Here is an 18,179-nt window from a genome sequence, read left to right as displayed (position 1 = left end):
ATATATATATATATATATATATATATATATATATATACAGACACATACATACCCAGCAATTGCAGAATATACTTTCTCAAATGCATATGGAGTATTTTACCAAAATAGACCATTTTAAAAGAGTTCAATCTTAGGATGTGGTAGCATAGAGGGAACAATGTAATCAGTAAAATACTCACCGTGCCAACATGAGGACAGAGTCAGCATTCCTACCTAGCACCATAGTAGGTCATGCTTCTAACTCCAGCACTAATGTGTGTGATGGAGGAACAGGAGGATCATGGGAAATCCAGAAAGAGACCCTGGCTCCAAAAACCAAGTGGTCCAAAATCAAGGAAGACACTGGGTGTCCCCCTCTGACATCCGTATACACATGAACACATACAGGTCACACACACACACACACATATTGATGAATAAATTAAAAAATAAATCTCTGAGCATGGTATTCAACTACAATGAAATTAAATTACAACTCAACAAAGGATCAATTAAAAAATTTGTAAATTCCTGAAAATTAAGCAGCAGACCTCTGTTTAATTGGTAAGCTAAAAATATTTCAAATTTAAAGCTAGGAAACATTTTGAATTAAATGATAATTAAAATAAGTGATTTCCTAACATAGATGATTGTAGGTACAAGAATAGTCTAAGTGGAACTTAATGAACTAGAAATAGTTATTCACACTATTTTCGTGAATATATGAAGGATCATGACATCTCAAGGATATGGGTGGGGTGGGAGTGAGCTTGAGATTACTGGTTGGCCAGGATATTTATTATAAGAAAGGAAAAGCACATTCCAGTCTCTCACCTCAGATCAAGTGCAAAGTCTCTTAATAAAATATTAGTACATTGAAGAGAATCCTACTTACATTGCAATCAAGTAGAAGAATATATTCTAAGATGGAAGAGTGATTTAATTCTGCACACCCAATCATTGCGACTCTGTGTATCCAGAATAAAGAGGAAGATGATGTCATAATCTTAGTTAGAGATTAAAAAAAATCTGATATCTTCCAGGACTTATTCATAACCCTGTTTTCTTGGTTGGTTATGACAAGTTCTCACACTGTAGCTCAGGCTATCTTGGAACTCATTGTGTCTGGCCTTGAGCACGTGGCAGTCTTGCTTCTTCAGCCTACCAAGTGTTGGGATAAAAGGCGTGAACTGTGTCCAACTATGCTAGACTTGAAGGATACTTCCTTAATCAGGTGTAGGTGTGTGCTTCATGATGATATAAGGGTTGTTTCCTGAATTCTCACCCTGAGACTGGGCACAACCAAAAGAATATCCATCCTTTCTCACTAGAGGTCCTTGCTCGTGCATGAAAATGAAATGTCAAAATGACTAAACATGTCGCCACTCACAAATGGCATGGTAATACACATAAATATCCACAACAGATCCATAAATTGATAGAAACAAGTGAATTTATCAAGGACACTGAGATTAATATATAAAATTGAGTATATTATTATATAGCACAAATAAGCAATTATAAAATGAATGATAAAAATATCCCTCGCATTTCTCTCCCATAGAGGCATCCTGGAAATAAACATTTATGAGGCTGTGAGGGGCTGTGGTAATTTGTGTAGCCACCGCTGCCGTGGAGCCCCTCTGCTTGAGGAAGATGCTGTAAGGGGCTGTGGTAATTCATGTAGCCACCACTGCCGTGGAGTCCCTCTGCCTGAGGAAGATCATGATCCTTAACTCCTCTCCAATGAGACAAGGAGAGATTTAAACCCAAGAACCAGACTGAGCTCAGTGGATGAACACTGACTAAGAGCAAGCATAAGAGATAAGGAATTTCTGTGGAAACTGACCTGACAGGATTATTGCAGAACCCTGGACTGGGAGATAAGATATTGAGGCTAACCACATGCCAAGCATGGGATTTCCCCTCACCTATCCTAGCAGAGTTCAAGTTCAAACAAGATCCTATAAGGAAGGAGCCCCTCATCACAAAGACTTAAGATTCAGACTAGGGTGTTGGTCAAAGGAGATCGAGATAGAGATAGACACAGAGACAGAGACAGAGATAGAGACAGAGACAGACACAGAGACAGAGAGAGAGATTTTACTTTACAACACAGCAGTTCCAATTTTAAAAATATATGCAATGGACACCAATGGTTCTATCCATGACAACTTCAGTCACATTAGCTCCAGCTAGAAACAATACAAAAGTTCTGTAACAACAGATGGGAAATGTACTAGGGCACGCTTTTACAAAGAATACGGAGGAAAGAGAACATATCACTGCCACCTGAAATAACAAGGCTGAATTTCACATGGACATGCTGTGCCACAGTAGCCAGGCACAAAACTTCATAATGTGAATTCATGCTCAAGAGCAGGTCAAACCCAGGCAAAGTTAACCAATGGTCAGACAGCGATCATTATCCAGGTGATTTTGCCTCAGAAAGAGGAGTCCTATGAGGCTGCAAATGTTCCATCTTTGGGAAAAGGTTGTCCCTCAGAATGTTAATTTTCTGCATTTGAGATCTGTGTTGTTTGACCCATAGAGCTGGCTTGGAAAGACAGATCCCAGCTGCTATGTTGTAGCTCTTTGTCTGAGCCAAGGCCTCTATGAATGCAACAGGCCACTCATGGGTAGCACAGAGAGCAGAAGAGCAGCCACAGTGGCCACAGTGGCCACACTAAGTCAGGCCGTTTGTTTAGGTGGGGGAAGCTTAGCAGAGCCTGCTGTGTCATGGAAGGCCAAGTCAATCTGTGAAGGCGCATACTGAGAGGGAAGTCATCTCACAGAAGCCACCGTCACCAGCATGCAGCAAGGACAGTGCAGCAAAGTCTGGTCCACTTTGCTTCCATTCTGAGTGAAAAGGTTGAGGCAGACTGAATCTGGATCTTGTTTGTGCATGTGGACGCTGCCATTGGTCTAGCATGAACCGCAAGGCATGAGCTAATAAATAACTTCTTTGTACAAGTAATAAAATACTACTTAAGAACACACAGAAGCAACGAAGAACACATGGGCATGTGGACATTCAAAACCATAGCAGAAAAATCAGGTCCATGGCCTTATCAAGGGCAGTCAAATGAACAAGACACAACATCTCACATGGTACCCATGAAAAGAGGGACACCTCACAGCAGTGGTGATGTAACTACGGTCCTGTCATTTGATCACCCGAGGCATGTATCGAGGGACAGGGAGGGAGGGAACTCTGCCAATGACTGGCTTTGGCATCCATGTGGTAGGTAAAATGAAGCCGGCATCAGATTGGGAGTGCTTAGAGACTCTGACCGGGGTGGATACAGATACTCACAGGGGCTGCACCCAAAGGCAGCCAGCAATCGGAGAAGCTGCTCAGTAGATTATTTCCTAAGGGAACAAAGCTTAATTTACTGGGGTAGGAACTCTCTGTGGCCAGCAGAAAAACTATGACCTCTTTTAAGTCCTTGGGGACAGTGAGAAAGAGAAGGAAAGAAAAAATTCACACATGTATACACACAGACACACACACACACACACACTTAATAGACAAAACAAGAGGCAGAGTCCAATAACTTCATACACACAAATAAACATGCATGTACACACATACATACATGCATTCAGACAGACATATACATAGTCCCACGTAGAATGTTTAGAGCAAAGCTCCAGTAAGCAGGATCCAGTATTCCACTCATACATACATTAGTACACACGACTGGTGGGTGGAAGGAGCAATGCTCCAACCCCCATTCACACAGACGTTACACATGCACACAGCGTCGATGGATGGGAGAGACAATGGTCCAGCCACACTGTCTTTTATTCTTTCTTCCATTGCTTATATATATCCCAGAAAAACCTTCCAAGCAGTATGTAACTACAATGTAATTACATTTTAGTTTTCTTCTGGTGAATGATTATGAAAAAAGTGTGTTCCCCAGTATCTTCACAAGATATAACATTACATAATACAAGTAAAGAAAACAAATTATTCTTAAAAACCCACATACATTCATAATGAAGTGACTTGTTTGGTATTAACAAAGTGTAACCAAGTAAGGTAGTTTTCTCAGCCAATTTCTCTTACTGGCAGGCAGCAATTTGTGCTTACAAAGAAAGGAGTAATTATTTTATTATTTATCTTTAAAAGAATCATAAATCTAAACTTTTATATAGAAATTAGTCATATCTACCTCAAATCCTCAGAATGCATATCTCCTCATCAGCAAGTTTTAATAAGTCATATCAGGAAGATAAGAGCAAAAAAAATGGGTGTAAGAAATCACTTATCACCAGTCCAGCCTCAGTGAGAGTCACGTCAGCCAGTGCTGCCATTGTTATTGTTCCCTGACCATAAAGGGTCCCTAGCTTAACTAATAAGCTGAACTTCATATTGTTCCATTATTTTTTTTTTTACATCTGAGTCAGTAGTAAAATCATCTTCACCTAGCTTCACTAACAGCTTCATTTTCCCAAATGTTTTCTAAGAGTGGCAGTCATTGCTAACAATCTCCACCTCTAAGTTCTTCTCTAGGGTGGTGATAGAATCATAACCTGCTCCAGCAGCAATGCCTGAGAGATTAAGCATTAGTATTGTGAATTCTAGAGGTACTGCCCAGCAAGGGGCTGGAAGCCCCCTTAAAGGTTTTATACAGTTCTTAGATTACGAGGGATGTGAGGGCAGCAGGCAGAGCAGAACTCCATAACAGCATAAAGTCCTCAGGACACACAGTCCTCAGGCCATGCCACACCAAGGCCCACCATGTGGCTGTGTTAAGCTGTGGGCTGCATTCCATGAGTTCTAATGCCATTTGTCATTCCCTGTATAGCTTTCACCATCTCCCCCTTTTCAATTTGTTAAAATAAAGAGTATGGATTTTTTTTCTGGGTAAAATGGATGGCAGCTCCTAAATACCTGAAAATGACTGGAGGCAGAAATAGATTTAAAACAATTATTTCAATAGTAATTTCTAAATGAATAAGAAGCTCCAAGAAAAATTATCTCTAACAAAGTTTTTAATTGAAGTAATAAGAGAACTGGGTATTTCCTCAGCTGAACAAACTTAGAATTGAACATGACCAATGGCACTAACCTGTGAATGAAGAATATCTATATTGACTGAAAGCAGAAAAGTATTTTATACATCTCTCAAGACAGTCTGAACCTGGTCTCAAAATATCTTTGAACCATTATAAGGCAGAGATATGACATGAATCCAATTAAAGTCAATTAAGAAAAATAAGTTAAAGTCAGGAGGTGGTCAGGTGAGTCTTAATATTTTGAGTTTGGGAGCCCATATAAAGAACAGCCTCCTCTAGAGCATTGACTGCATTGTTCAATCCTCTATTTTTTATGAATAATTAATGCCAAAAACAACTTTGAGTTAAAGGATTTACAGGATGAGTAATGTGCACCTGTCATATCAAAGTGGCAGGTGAGGCTGACATAAGTCCCACCATACAAAATGAGTGCAACAATGAATCTCAGGCTGTGAGAAGCACTAGCAGCCCATTTCAATGCCAATACAGCAAAATCCCCGTATTAAGACAGGGGAAGATTAACAGGTAGAAAAATATAAGGTAGGTAGCGTATAATAAGAAAAATATTAGGGCTCATAGTGGAATTAATGTAATTAGTCAAACAGCATCTTTATATGAAATGTTATACAGACATCCATTGTTAGTGGTTTTATATCCCTTCTATGCCTTGGGTATAGAACAGCAAAAATGAAACCACACAGGGTTACAGTCCTCCAGGTGCATCAGAAGTCACTTCCTCAGTGTCTTCCTTTGATGGGGTATCTGATACAGGTGGAGAGCTGGAGATGATGAGCTGGGCATGGAGGAGGGGGCAGGCATGGAAGCGTCTGTCTCCGAGTCAGTAGTGGAGGTCCTGGCATCCGTGAAGCAGCATCTTGGGAAAACAAAACTTCCCCTGGAATAAAGTGTGTGGTCCTTATCCTCCAGCTAGTGGGTCTTTTGATCTTTTTAGAGGTATGGAGTAAATTTTATATCAAAAAGTTTAAAATGGGACTTATCATTTGTTTTGCAAAATATAATAGGGAAATGGATATTTATAATCTCCATTTCATAACTTCAACATTTGAGTCTTCAGAGCTTAATCTGTTTTCACCACAATGGCTTGTTCTTTAAGATTATGGGGAATGCCAGTGGAATGTTCAAAAGCCACAGACCTAGGAGCACCGTTTGTTTTTAAAGCCCTTGGCATCCCCGAGATTGTAACACAGTAAAACTAATGTATTGCCTCATTGAAAGCCTCCTCAGAAACACAAATAACATAAGACTAAGTATCATAGACTGTGAGGCATACATGAGCCCTGTGGGTTAATTACCATGGGGAGAGCATGCCTGGGGTGAGATATGCCAAGTAGTTCTGCAAGATGGCACCAACTGCTTTTGAGAGCAGAGGGCAGCAGTGTTTTGATGATGTAATGTATAACTCTGTTGAGTAGCCTCTGTAGCGAAAGCAACAGTTTTTGTCAGGGAATCATGTTATCTTTACCTTTATACACAGGACCAGGAAGCACAGAATGAACTCAAGCGTGTCCCATAAAGAAAGGGGGAAAAGTCTAAATTGAAGGAAGACTTGTGTGTAACTCTGAAAGCGGGGCTAGGATAGCGAAGCATCCAGAAGGCAGTGAAGCATTTATTTAACATGGGGAAAATCACTTGACTATATATAACGTATACACATTAAAGGGCTGGTCCTCTAGTCTTCTAAAAACAGTAATTATTATTAGCACCCTTTTTTGTGTGGAAGCTTTTCGTGTGGGGAAAGATTTTGTGGGAGCATCAATAATGAAGGCAGTGTGTCTGAGAAGGAGCCACAGGTAAACATTAGTGTCTGGGCAATGGGGCTAATCTGGCTCTAAAATGGTCAATAAAACTTTAACTGGAGAACTTCAACTTTCCTCATGACTATGGGGCAGCATTTAGGCTGAGAATATCAAACAATGATTTCAATTTCGCTGTAATTATTTTTAAGGGAAGACAAATCCAAGTGATATTATTATAGAAGTTTTTGAGAATCATTTAGATTTTTTTTAAATAATAAAACATCTTAATGAAAGACACTTTGGTCAAGCTTGACAGCCCCGCACAGCGGCAGTGAATCCCGCAGATGGCTTTAGTTGGTTTTTACGTTAATCTGGAGGCCTTGAGGGAAGGCCTAAGGTTGGGTATTGCGGTTGGGGCCATTCCGGTTGACAGTGTTTTGTTGCCTCACCCTTCAAATCAAGTTCCTTCTCCAAGGTCAAGTTCTCCTCTCATTCATTACTGTCTTCTCCTGAGCTATCTTTCTTATTCTTTTCCATCAAGAAATAAACGTTGTTCTTAGACCCTGAACCAGACATCAATAAGAAAGTCCCATCGTAAGGGGGAACAGAGGGCCCCCCAGTGGACCAGAGCGCTTTGTCATCTGCCGATGTCTGCTTAATCATATTCCAAACAGCAAGTGGAGCGAGAGGCGCGTCGTTCCCTCCAATCTCTGTAACCAGTTCTTAATATCTATTTCTGCTATTTCCCATGTTTCAATATCTAAAGTTCCTTGGTCTTGGAAACCAAGGGCTAGCTGACTGTACAAGCTAGAGAAACCCAGTCAGCTGACTAGTGCTAGCCCTCATTTCTTAAGTGTATATTTAATAACGCCAGAGAAAAACCTTTTGTCCTTACCTTGTTCCATTTTGGTGGAGTCAATGCTTAGCAGGAGGCAGCTTCCGCCCAAAGCAAGATAGGCAATCCTCCGGATCAGCCTTCCCAGTCGATGGGGGCCTCCACCTACTCCACCCGCGCTGGCAGGAACTTCATGGAGTCAGCCTTCTCAGCTGACAGGGAGCCTTCACCTACAGGGGACCTAGGTGAACTCAACTCCAAATACTCAAGTTCCTTATCTTGCTCTACTCAAAACAATAGGGGGCTTACCTCCTCAGGTCCCTGTAAGGGCACCAGATGCCAATGACTGGCTTTGGCATCCATGTGGTGGGTAAACTGAGGCAGGCAGCTGTTGGGGGTCAGAGCTTAGGGCCGCTGATCGTGTAGATCCAGATATCCACAGGGACTGCTGCCAAAGGCAGCCAGTGATAAGAGAAGCTGCTCGGCAGATGTTTTCTGAGGAAACAAAGCTTAATTTACTGGGGCTGGCGCTCTCTGTGGCCAGCAGGAAAACTATGAACTCTTAACTCCTGGGGGCCAGTGAGAAAAAGAAGGAAAGAGAGAAAAATTCACATGTACGCGCACGTGCACACACACACAAACACACTGAATGGACAAAACAAAAGAGTCCAATAACTTCACACACAGAGATACACATGCATAAATACATACACACGAATACATGCATACAGACCTACAGACAGACATATACACATTCACATGTAGAATGGTTAGAGCAAAGCTCCAGCAAGCAGGATCCAGTATTCCACTCATACATACATTAGTACACACGACTGGTGGGTGGAAGGAGCAATGCTCCAACCCCCATTCGCACAGACGTTACACATGCACACAGAGTCGATGGATGGGAGCACACAGAGTCGATGGATGGGAGAGACAATGGTCCAGCCACACTGTCTTTTATTTTTTCTTCCATCCCTTATATATCCCAGCAAAACCTTCCAAGCAGTATGTAACTACAATGTAATTACATTTTAGTTTTCTTCTGGTGAATGATTATGAAAAAAGTGTGTTCCCCAGTATCTTCACAGAGATATAACATTACACACTACAAGTAAAGAAAACAAATAATTCTACAAAACCCACATACACTCATAACGAAATGACTTGTTCAAGACTAACAAAGTGTAAGCAAGCAAGATAGTTTTCTCAGCCAATTTTTCTTACTGGCAGGCAGCAATCTGTGCTTACAAAGAAAGAAGTAATATGATTTTATTATTTATCTTTAAAAGCAATCTTTTAAGAATCTTAAAAGAATCACAAACCTAAACTTTTATATAAAAACAGTTTTATCTACCTTAGATCCTCAGAATGCATATTTACTCATCAGCAATTCTTAACAAATCATATCAGGAAGCTGAGGGCAAAAATGGGTATTATAAAAAATCACTCATCACCAGTCCAGCCTCAGTGAGAGTCAGGTCAGCCAGTGCTGCCATTGTTCTTGTTTCCTGACCATAAAGGGTCCCTAGCCTAACTAATAAGAGTGTGCCTTTCTGAACTTCATATTATTTCCCTCAGACTTTTTACATCTCAACCTATCTTTACTAACAACTTTATTTTTCTAAATGTTTTCTAAGGGTAGTGGTCACTGCTGACAGTCTACATCTCCAAGTTCTTCTCTAAGGTGGTGCTAGAATTATAATCTGCTCCAGCAGCAATGTCTGAAAGAGATCAAGCATTAATATTATGAATGCCAGAGATACTGTCCAGCAAGGGCCTAGAAACCTCCTTAAAGTTTTCATTTAATTCTTAGATTAAGAGGGATGTGAGGGCAGCAAGCAGAGCCCTCCCTGACAACACACAGTCCCTAGGACACACCACGATACACTAAGGCCCACCCATGTGGCTGTGGTAAGACATGGGCCGCATTCCATTCTAAAGCCGTTGGCCCTTGGCAGAACTCCTGGCAGTTCCCAATGGCCTTCAATTTAACAATCCCTATTGTTTGACAATACTCACTTTAATTGTTATCTGTCCATACGTGCATACATACATACATACATACATACATACATACATACATACAATCTGTCCATCTGTTTGTGCACATAGACCTGGTCCTGTGACTCACCTTGAATGTCTTGTGCTTCATTGCCTCAGTGTCTACAGTTCTTTGCTGGGGTTTGTTAGCATCCTGTCTAAGCATCTTCAGTGACTTATTCTATAGCACCTTTACAACTCTGCCTTTAGTGATAACTGTTTTGTTCTCTGTGTGGTCTCTGTAAACCCCTGGTGGCCATTCTGAAATACATAGCTGTATATATATATAATTATGTGAAATTTAGCATATAATCTCAGAGCTAAAATTAGTAATTAAGATCGACATTACAAAATTTGTGATTGTTAGTAGCCATTGTCTCAAGAAAACTCAGGACAACTTGATAAACTATATCTGGTAGAACTGATGTAGCCTGTCAACCTAATTCTATCGAGTAACTGTTGACATTTCAGACTGACACTGATGTATCTGTCTACGATTTTGAGAGCACACTCACTATAATTCTCCTAGTTCGCACGTTTTAGGCAATTGAGATTAGTCATTGACTTGAGATTCTATGAATTACTGAACTTGCCCTTGTTCTCAGCTTATACACACACACACACACACACACACACACACACACACACACTAGCAACAGAATATGCTGAGAGTGAATCTGAGCAGTTTAAAAATGGTTCCTCCTAGAGAAGACAGCAGGTTCATTTTTGTGGATCTTCAGGTTTTCTTGGTTCCATCTCCTTGCTAGACCCTTGGTCACATGGTCACCTCAGTCATTATTCACTACTTATAGACTCAAGTGTCCCCACCACCACAGGGCAGTGTGGCACCTTTTGCAATCACTGACTTCTTAAGCCCCAGGAAGGCTTGAAAGGCTTGGCGTTCTCTTCACACCATTGCTGGAGGCACTGGATACCACAGGCAAGTCAGGGGGCAAGACCTCCTGTTAGAGATGAGAAGGAACCAAACACCTACCCTTACTCCAATGAGTGGTTCATTACAGGGAAGGCTTCTTAGTCTAGCTCCTTATAGGACATGTCACCAAGGGGCAGGGACTGCTGCAGCCTGGCTTGCCTGGTCTCCCACTGGATGGCTGTGGCCAATTCTGTAGCTTCTTCCATTGCTTCCATTCCTCCATGACTGTTGCCCTTCCTCTACTTATATGTGATTAAGTCTCAGATAGACCCTCAACTTAACTATGGGCCTGTTTTCTGGGTGATATAGGCAAACCTATAGTTTGGAGACATATTTTAGAATCTACGTGGGGGTGTTAGTATATATAATCAACTGTGTGTGTGTGTGTGTGTGTGTGTGAGAGAGAGAGAGAGAGAGAGAGAGAGAGAGAGAGAGTGCGTGAGTGTATATATGCCAAGGCATGCATTTAAAATTCAGAAGACAACTTCTAGGTGTCTTTTTTGTTCTATCACCATGAGTGTTCCAAGGAACAAATGTAGACTGTAGCCTTGACAGCAAATGCCTTTCTTTATACACACAGTCATCTCTCTGACCTGAAATCTCAACTTTGTATTTGTATGTATGATAAATATATTCATCTTTTCATACAACCATGCATTTTGAATCAGCTAGACAAGGATTTAAACCTCTTTTTAAATCCTTCATCTGCAGTTGTTTCATATGGAAAATACTAACTCAGTTATTATGAGCTGAATGTCAAAGAGAATGGACAGACAAGGTAAGATGAATGCCTTTGTCTATCTGAAGACCAAAGGGATGAAAATGACTTCCAAGCAACTTGAAATCAGCAGCAATGGCAAGCCACTTTGGGCTTTCTTCTAAAATTTTGTAAACTTGAAAGAATTTATGGGGTAGCAGAACCACCATAATTTATGTTTCAGAGTGGCATAATTTCAGCAAAATATTTCATGTTGTTGATTTAAACTTTACTGACTGATAGAAGTTGTGGGGTAGAGAAGCAAAGGGGGGTTGAAGGAACTGGGGGAAGTTTGCTTTGTAAAATACAATGAAAGTTTTACTGCTCCTCTCCACTGGGGACTACTTAGTGACATCTGAATTACTCGCTGATGCTTTGAGTGTGTATGGAATGGAAAGAGCATCCCAGAGATGCTGAGGAGAAATGTGGAGTTCACCAAGAGAGACACTGGGCAAGATTCCTTACAGGAAACTAAAGGTTCCTTAAATGCATCAATGTCAAGCTGGAAAGGTAGGGTTCAGGGGTGGAGATGGGTGGATCAGTGTCCCTGACTAGACAAATATTTGTAAGTAAACAGATACTCCAATGGACAACCTGCTTTCCCTGGATGAGTGTTTCTGGGGAACCCGATTAGGATCTCCCACCCTTGCTCAAACACCTGGTGCAGCCAGGGGCAAGCCCAACATTCCTTTTAATTAGAAACACTTAAAAGTACAGTTTGGTTTTTAAACAACACTTCCTCTTATATTGTAGGCAAATGTGGTAAAGAACCATTTAGGGTCAAGAGGTTAAAGGCCTATAATAAATCACCTCCAGTAAGTTGAGAAAACCACATCTACCTTTTGTGTGTGTGTGTGTGTGTGTGTGTGTGTGTGTGTGTGTGTGGTGTGTGTATATATATAGGAGTAAAGACACTTCTACACCCAGCCCTGTCCAGAGGGAAAGCTGCAGGATGGGATCTTTGAAGAGTCCTGTCTTCCTCTTGATCCTCCACCTTCTGGAAGGAGTTCTGAGTGAGTCCCTCATCCAGCTGAACAACAACGGCTATGAGGGCATCGTCATTGCCATAGACCACGATGTGCCAGAAGATGAAGCCCTCATTCAACACATAAAGGTACATTCCAGTGGCAATTACCTATGCTTTGGCAAGTCCTAATTTGCTAATACTAATTCAATCCTCAATAGGCATAATATTGTGATAAAGAGAACATGATTCGTCTTGCTTTAGTTGCTTGGCTGGCAAGATATTTTTATGCCTGACTCTCAGATTCCTTATCTAGAAAAAGAACACAAGAACTCTTTAGAATTTTTATGAGAAACAAGGCGAGTATAATGCACGTGACTCCAAGTTAGATGTGCTGTTGGCACTTAACAAATGACAGGTGTACCGACTGACTGAAGATTGTCACTGAAATCTACTTTGCTCCATAGAAAAGCAAATTCAGCTGGATTCAGCAGATATGGGTAACTGCACAGCATGCAATTCTTTGCAGGATGTTACCACCAACACACATTAGACCCTGTTTTTATTCTGCTTATAACTAACGTGTGATGTTAAATAGGAACCTGGGGCTCCTAACTTAAGGCTCTAGTTTTAAAAAGACCCTTCCAGTGGGCAGAGACTCTTCATCTTTCTAACCTGGAAGCAGAGAGTCAGCTCAGGGCTAGTGTGGGGGAGGGTAGGGAGGTGGGAGTGAGGGGTGGGGGAGGGGTTCACCTTGTCTCCTTTTCTCAGGAGAGCTGGAAGAGTCATTCAAAAGGTCATCAGGTAGAGGGTGAGAGGAGGTTTTCCAGAACAAAAACAAAGAGCTAAACATGAGATGGAAGCACCTTCTAACAGACCACTCAGAGTCCCCAGTCTGTTCATAGCACATCCAGGGTCAGCAATGTGTAATGAGAGAGTGTCCTGCTCTATAAAATGGGTTGATAACTAGCTCTTCTACAGAGCTTTGTGAGCAGCATATGAAAAATGCACAGCAGCACCTAGGACACAGTCCAAGTCGAACGGACTGTCCCTGCTGTCCCTGCATCCATTACCTTCTATTTGTGTTCCTGGTGCACTTGAGCAACGGTTTTAATTTATTGTATTTTCAATTTCTTAGGTTTTTATTTGTTATTTTTTTCACGTATTAGTTTATGTATTTCATTATTAGGCAACATTATCGCTAGTTTCATTATCATTTTTAAAATTAGTTTCCTTCTTTGACAATTTCATAATGTATATAATTCATTCTGATTAGTAGCACGTACGCGCGTGTGCACACACACACACACACTGCCTTCTCTCCCATTTCCATCAGCATCCTCTCACATCTCACAGCCTCTTTCCTGGGTTCATGACTTTTAGTCCTGTTTAGTGGAAATCTATGTGACAAATGGATGGGAATTATTCATGGGACCTCGGTGAGGTTACCAGTGGACACAAGAATAAAGGCAATGACTGTTCGCTCTGTCTGTCTCTTTCTGTCTCTCTCTGTGTGTCTCTCTCTCTTTCAGAATCTATCTAGCAAACACTTGGGCAGTGAGGGTTAGGGCCCCCTGAACCTCTCCTCCATTGGTCATCTTCTTATCCCCTCTGAAAGCAAGTTCCTAGAACACAAGTCCAGAAGATTCTCCCAACGATGCCTCGTGAAGCAAAGTCCAGAAAGTGGAGTTTGGGTAAAGAGCCGTCTTGTCTGTCAGGGGTTCCTATCTAGACTATTACTCAAGCAGGGGTAGGGTGTGGAGGTTTCGAGGATGATGCTGTTTCCTAGGAAACCCTCATACCTCGCCAAAAGGCCACGAGACCATCTTCAGTCCAGGGAAGTTCATTCATGCCTGAAATTGATCATTTATCTGAAACCTAGAGTGAGTGTTTGATTGCCATAGCAAGGATAAAATAGATACCTAGAGAAAGAAAGAAGGTGTAGAAGGAGGAGAAATGCGGCTGGTTTGTTTCTGTCTCCAGCTGATGTGTTTCAGGGATGCGCCAAGAGAGCGTGGCACATTATCTTTAATAACAACAACTTGGGAGTTTGGTGAGCTTCAGAGCACTTGCCCTCACTCTCTTTGGTGGGTTTCCTCCTGAAAAAAAAATTACTTAACACAGTTATTAAATTAACGTTCTAAAGTGAGCAATGACTCAATTGTGTGAGCTAAGTTGGATTTCCCTACTTCCTTCTGAGCAACAAGAACACAGTTTAGTATAATGGTACCCTGAGGGCCCCCGCTTAGTAAGAGGCAGCTCCTCCTGTTTGATGTCCAGGTCTGAAGACTTTAGAGACTTCCACTATGACTGCAGCTGCTGGTCTCCTCTTCAGTCTCGGCTTCAATAACCTTCCTTTTGAGGAGAGATTCTCTGCCTTGAGCCCTTGTTAGGACAGAGCTCCTGAATCAGCAGGACAGAGTTCTGGGGTCTCCCACCTGCGGATGTGGTGCAGGGGTAGATGCTATAGTGGCTCTGTCCACCACTCCGGGCCCTCCTCAACACTGCTACTGTTCCATGCTGAAACCTTGGGAGAAAAGTCCACAGATGATTTTCTCTCTCTCTTTATTTCTCTCTCTGTCTCTCAACCTCTCTGTTTGTCTCTGTCTCTGTTTCACTGCCTTTCTCTGTTTCTCTCTCTCTGTGTGTGTGTGTGTGTGTGTGTGTGTGTGTGTGTATCCATTTCACTGTCTGTATCTGTCTCTGTCCCTCTCTGTCCCTCTATCTCTCTGTCTCTGTTCCTTTCACTGTCTGTCTCTCTCTGCCTCACTTCTCCTTCCCTCCTCACCCCACACCCTCCTGTGTGTCCAGAACACAAATAACAATGGGAATCTTCAGTGGTGTCTCTTCAATGCACAGAGTCTAGGTCCTAGATGGCTTGGTGCTAGTGTCCCACTTTCACTCATCAATAATTTGCTGAGTCAGTCAATGAGCCTTTCATTGATTTACATAGCAAATATTTGCAAAGCAACTACATTATGTCAGGTGCAGGAATCTAGGAGTCAGAAATATTCTATGCTTGTCCCTAGGAAACACTGGGCCCATCCGGTAATCAACAACACCACATACATGCCCTTCTCTCAGCCAGAGTTTAAATGTCTGTGTGGATATGATGTCACACTCTCAGAACGCAGAGCAGATGGCACATGCCTCTATTAAACCATGTAGACAAGAGTATTTACTTCATGCTTGCACTTCGTCTTGGCAAGCATCAAATAGTCACGCTTCATGGGTGGAATTTTACTCAGGTATTCAAACACAATCAGATTTATACCCAACCATCAAGCATTTGCTGATTTTAATTAAAAAATAATTTTTGGAAAAAAGATAGCATGTTAAATTCTCCCAGTGACTGTTCAAATCTGGACTTTGGGGGAGAGACATGCAAAGCACTAAGCATGCTAAGTTAGAAAGGGATTCCTTATTGCCATTATTTGAAATAGAGGGGGAGGGTAGGCATGGAGAACATGAATAAATTCCCCAAATTTATCCACGGAGAAGGGCAAGAGCAAGACTCAGCTTTGCATCGGTAGTTGAATATGATCTCCCCACACCAAGATAGGCAGTCCTCGTCCATGCCCTCTTCCACTGAACACAGTCTCCACATGAGGTTTGTGGCAGCCAGGACTCTGCTCCTGCAGGGACCCCATTTTTCTTATTTTTTTTCCCAGTAGCAGCTACATAATGGAATAGTTCCTGTTCAAACAGACAGACCTCATGCCTATGTCCCCATTCCATTTTAACTTAAATGAGCATTTCTTAACCCAGCATCTGTGGTCACAGACTCCAGTTTCTCGCCTCTCACTGTCCTGACTCCACTCCCCACAGCACTGCTGTCTCCATTCTGCAGACTTGCCTCACCCAGTCTCGCGCATGGCAAGAGACACTTCCTGGCCTTAATCCTGTCACTTCTGTTCTCCTTTCTTTGCATTGAGGCTCATCCCCTGGCCATCTCAGAGCACCAGGGTTCTCTTCTTTTCTTGTCGATGCTAAGTCTCAATCCTGGCTGGCACAATGCCTTCTTTCTATAGCATCATCTGTACACTGGTCACAGTGAGCCTGCGGGGGCACCTGCTACTGGTGCTCCTTCATTTCTGAGAAATATAGCTATGCACAATTTGCAAATACGTAATGATGCTGTTTCCTTAAGTCTAACTCTTAATACTATACTAAAATGAATGTTACTTTAACATGTAACATTCGATTTGCCTTAACTGTTATGAGATTCAGCAGGTAAAGGTCTCATATTCTCTCCACCATTGTGTGCTAAGGCTTGGAGACTTATACCCCCAGTTCTCAGTTTCCCTAAGTTTTATTTATGGCCAAAGGATCAAATGCAACAAAGGCACCAGATGACAGTAAGAACTAGTGCTAAGAAAGCATTCTTCCTAGTGTCACTTGTGTGGTGTCCTTTGTGAAGTAGTCACGACATTTCCCAGGCTATAAGTGGTGAAATCTGAGCTTATAACTGGAAAGTGTCTAATGCTCTCAAGAGCTTAAGCCAGGATTAGCATCTGCCTTCAGAGTCTGTGTTGCTCACCATTGCTCTGTGGTGTGATCAACACTCAGAAAGATTGCTTGCTGTTATTAAGGAAGCCATGTCCCCTGCCTAGCTAGGCTTTTGAAAGGAAAATACAGATGCATCTTGAAATGACTCATCGTAACTCAATCTGTCCTCAGTGATGTTGTTAAGCGTGTTCTTTCCTTCCAGGACATGGTGACTCAGGCCTCTCCATACCTGTTTGAAGCTACAGGAAAAAGATTTTACTTCAAAAATGTTGCCATTTTGATTCCCGAGAGCTGGAAGGCAAAGCCTGAATATACGAGGCCAAAACTTGAAACCTTCAAAAATGTGAGAACAAGTTCTTTTTGACATCTATTTTCTTCTGTGATCTACTGTTTGTTTGTTTGGTCTGTTGGTTGGTTTGTTGGTTGGTGGCTTGTTTGGTTGGTCATTTAGTTGTTTGGTTGTTCTGTTGGTTGTTTTGTTGTTCGGTTGTTTGTTTGATTGGTGGTTTGGTTGGTTGGTCATTTAGTTAGTTGATCAGTTGTTTGTTTGTTTGTTTGGTTGGTCAGTTGGTCAGTTGGTTGGTTGGTTGGTTGTTTTAGGGGAAATAGTGAAGAATGAAATGAAATTGTGGCAAAATCTGCCAATTGTGAGTAAGGCCAATTTGTTTGCTGAAATGGTATGATCATATTTTATTGTATTTCAGGCTGATGTCCTTGTATCAACAACCAGCCCTCTAGGCAATGATGAGCCCTACACCGAGCATATAGGAGCATGTGGAGAAAAGGGGATCAGGATTCACCTGACTCCTGACTTCTTAGCAGGAAAGAAGTTGACTCAGTATGGGCCACAAGGTATGGAGTCAGCACATCAACTGTATGTTAAATACTGTATTCTCTTTCTAAGTAAGCCTGCAGATGACAAACTAGAAATGAAACATAGCTTTTCACTTAAAGCAATGAATCAGAGTCATGTATTTCTGAACTATAATTTAACATTGGTTTGTGTGCCAGCATTTTGGATTTATGAACTACTATAGTGCTAGGCAATTGCAGTAAAACTGGCCTGAAGCATTAGACTTTTATGGATTGGTCTATGGGCCTCACCTGACTACATTAAATTGACTTCCTGCAGTTCATATGATAGCCACCAGATGGTGACAGAGTGCTCGGGCTCACCTGATCTGAGTTCCTGATTCAGCAGGTTTTGATTCCTGCTTTCATAAAATTCAGAAGAGGCTCAGGTTCTTCACTTTTTAACAAGTTTCCAGATTGTGCTGCACTGTACGCCAGTCTCTGCAGAGCAGCAGAGTCACCTTGTGGTTAGCTCCCAAAGCTTGTCTTTGTTTCTCCCTCTGTGTGTGTGTGTGTGTGTG

The 18,179-nt window shown here is 41.8% G+C and overlaps 1 protein-coding gene across 1 annotated transcript in view; it reads left to right on the top strand.

The window, feature by feature from the left end:
• Nucleotides 1-12,260: 12,260 nt before the first annotated feature.
• Clca1 (chloride channel accessory 1) overlaps nt 12,261-18,179 on the top strand; it is a 26,834-nt gene continuing 20,915 nt past the window's right edge. The window contains exons 1-3 of the mRNA XM_021158476.1: nt 12,261-12,447; nt 17,009-17,149; nt 17,511-17,658. Coding sequence (XP_021014135.1) covers nt 12,286-12,447; nt 17,009-17,149; nt 17,511-17,658 — 451 coding nt within the window. The 5' untranslated portion in view covers nt 12,261-12,285. The remainder of the gene's footprint in view (nt 12,448-17,008; nt 17,150-17,510; nt 17,659-18,179) is intronic.

Source organism: Mus caroli, chromosome 3, assembly GCF_900094665.2.
Source record: "Mus caroli chromosome 3, CAROLI_EIJ_v1.1, whole genome shotgun sequence".
NCBI classification, from domain to species: Eukaryota; Metazoa; Chordata; class Mammalia; order Rodentia; family Muridae; genus Mus; species Mus caroli.
This window is presented reverse-complemented; position numbering and strand designations above follow the sequence as displayed.